This window comes from Chaetura pelagica, unplaced genomic scaffold (assembly GCF_000747805.2).
Source record: "Chaetura pelagica isolate M959 unplaced genomic scaffold, ChaPel_1.0 scaffold520, whole genome shotgun sequence".
Classification (NCBI taxonomy): Eukaryota; Metazoa; Chordata; class Aves; order Apodiformes; family Apodidae; genus Chaetura; species Chaetura pelagica.
Window position 1 is genome coordinate 6,141 of NW_009951812.1, and position 638 is coordinate 6,778.

At 65.5% G+C, this 638-nt stretch overlaps 1 protein-coding gene across 1 annotated transcript in view; it reads left to right on the forward strand.

The window, feature by feature from the left end:
• Window positions 1–584, forward strand: part of RUNDC3A (RUN domain containing 3A) — a gene marked incomplete at its 5' end in the record, with an annotated part of 5,556 nt that extends 4,972 nt beyond the window's left edge. Inside the window, one exon of the mRNA XM_010008115.1 lies at window positions 443–584. Within this exon, the coding sequence (XP_010006417.1) occupies window positions 443–584 (142 nt within the window). The remainder of the gene's footprint in view (window positions 1–442) is intronic.
• Between the last annotated feature and the right edge of the window lie 54 nt (window positions 585–638).

A 638-nucleotide genomic window follows, 5' to 3' on the forward strand; every position in this document is an offset into this window, starting at 1 on the left:
TGGAGGCGTCCATCCTGGAGTTGCAGGAGCAGCTGTGAGTGGGGACCTGCTGCTGCTGGCAGTGGTGGGTGGGGGGGGTCCCTGGGTGTCACACGGGCTCTGGGTGGGTGCTGGGTCCCCAGTGCCCCATCAGCCCAGAGGGGCAGGGTGGGTGGTGGTCCCTGGCATCCCATATGCCCTGTGGGGTGTGATGGGTGGTGGGTTCCCAGGGTGCCTGTGTGTCCTGTGGGACACAGAGGGTCCCCAGTGTCCCATTTGCTCCATGGGATGGGTACCCAGATGCCCCACATGTGCTGTAAGACATGGAGTGTCCCCAGTGTCCCATACATCCTGTGGGACTTGGGTCCCTCCCAGTGTCCCATCTGCCCCACGGGCCGTGTCACCTGGCAGGTCCCCGGCACTCGTGGCTGTGCCAGGTGCTGAGCACCCACCTTTGCCACAGGACGGGGCTGATCCCCTGCGAGAACCCACAGCTGGCCCAGGTCTCCAAGGAGATGGTGACACCTCTGGTGAACCAGTGGCCCTCGCTGGGGACCCTCAACGGCAACGAGAGCAGCTCGGACGGCAAGTTCTACAGGAGGTAAAACCCCCTCCAAGCGGGGCAGAGCCACCCTGACCCTGCGCCCCATCCCGCCCCG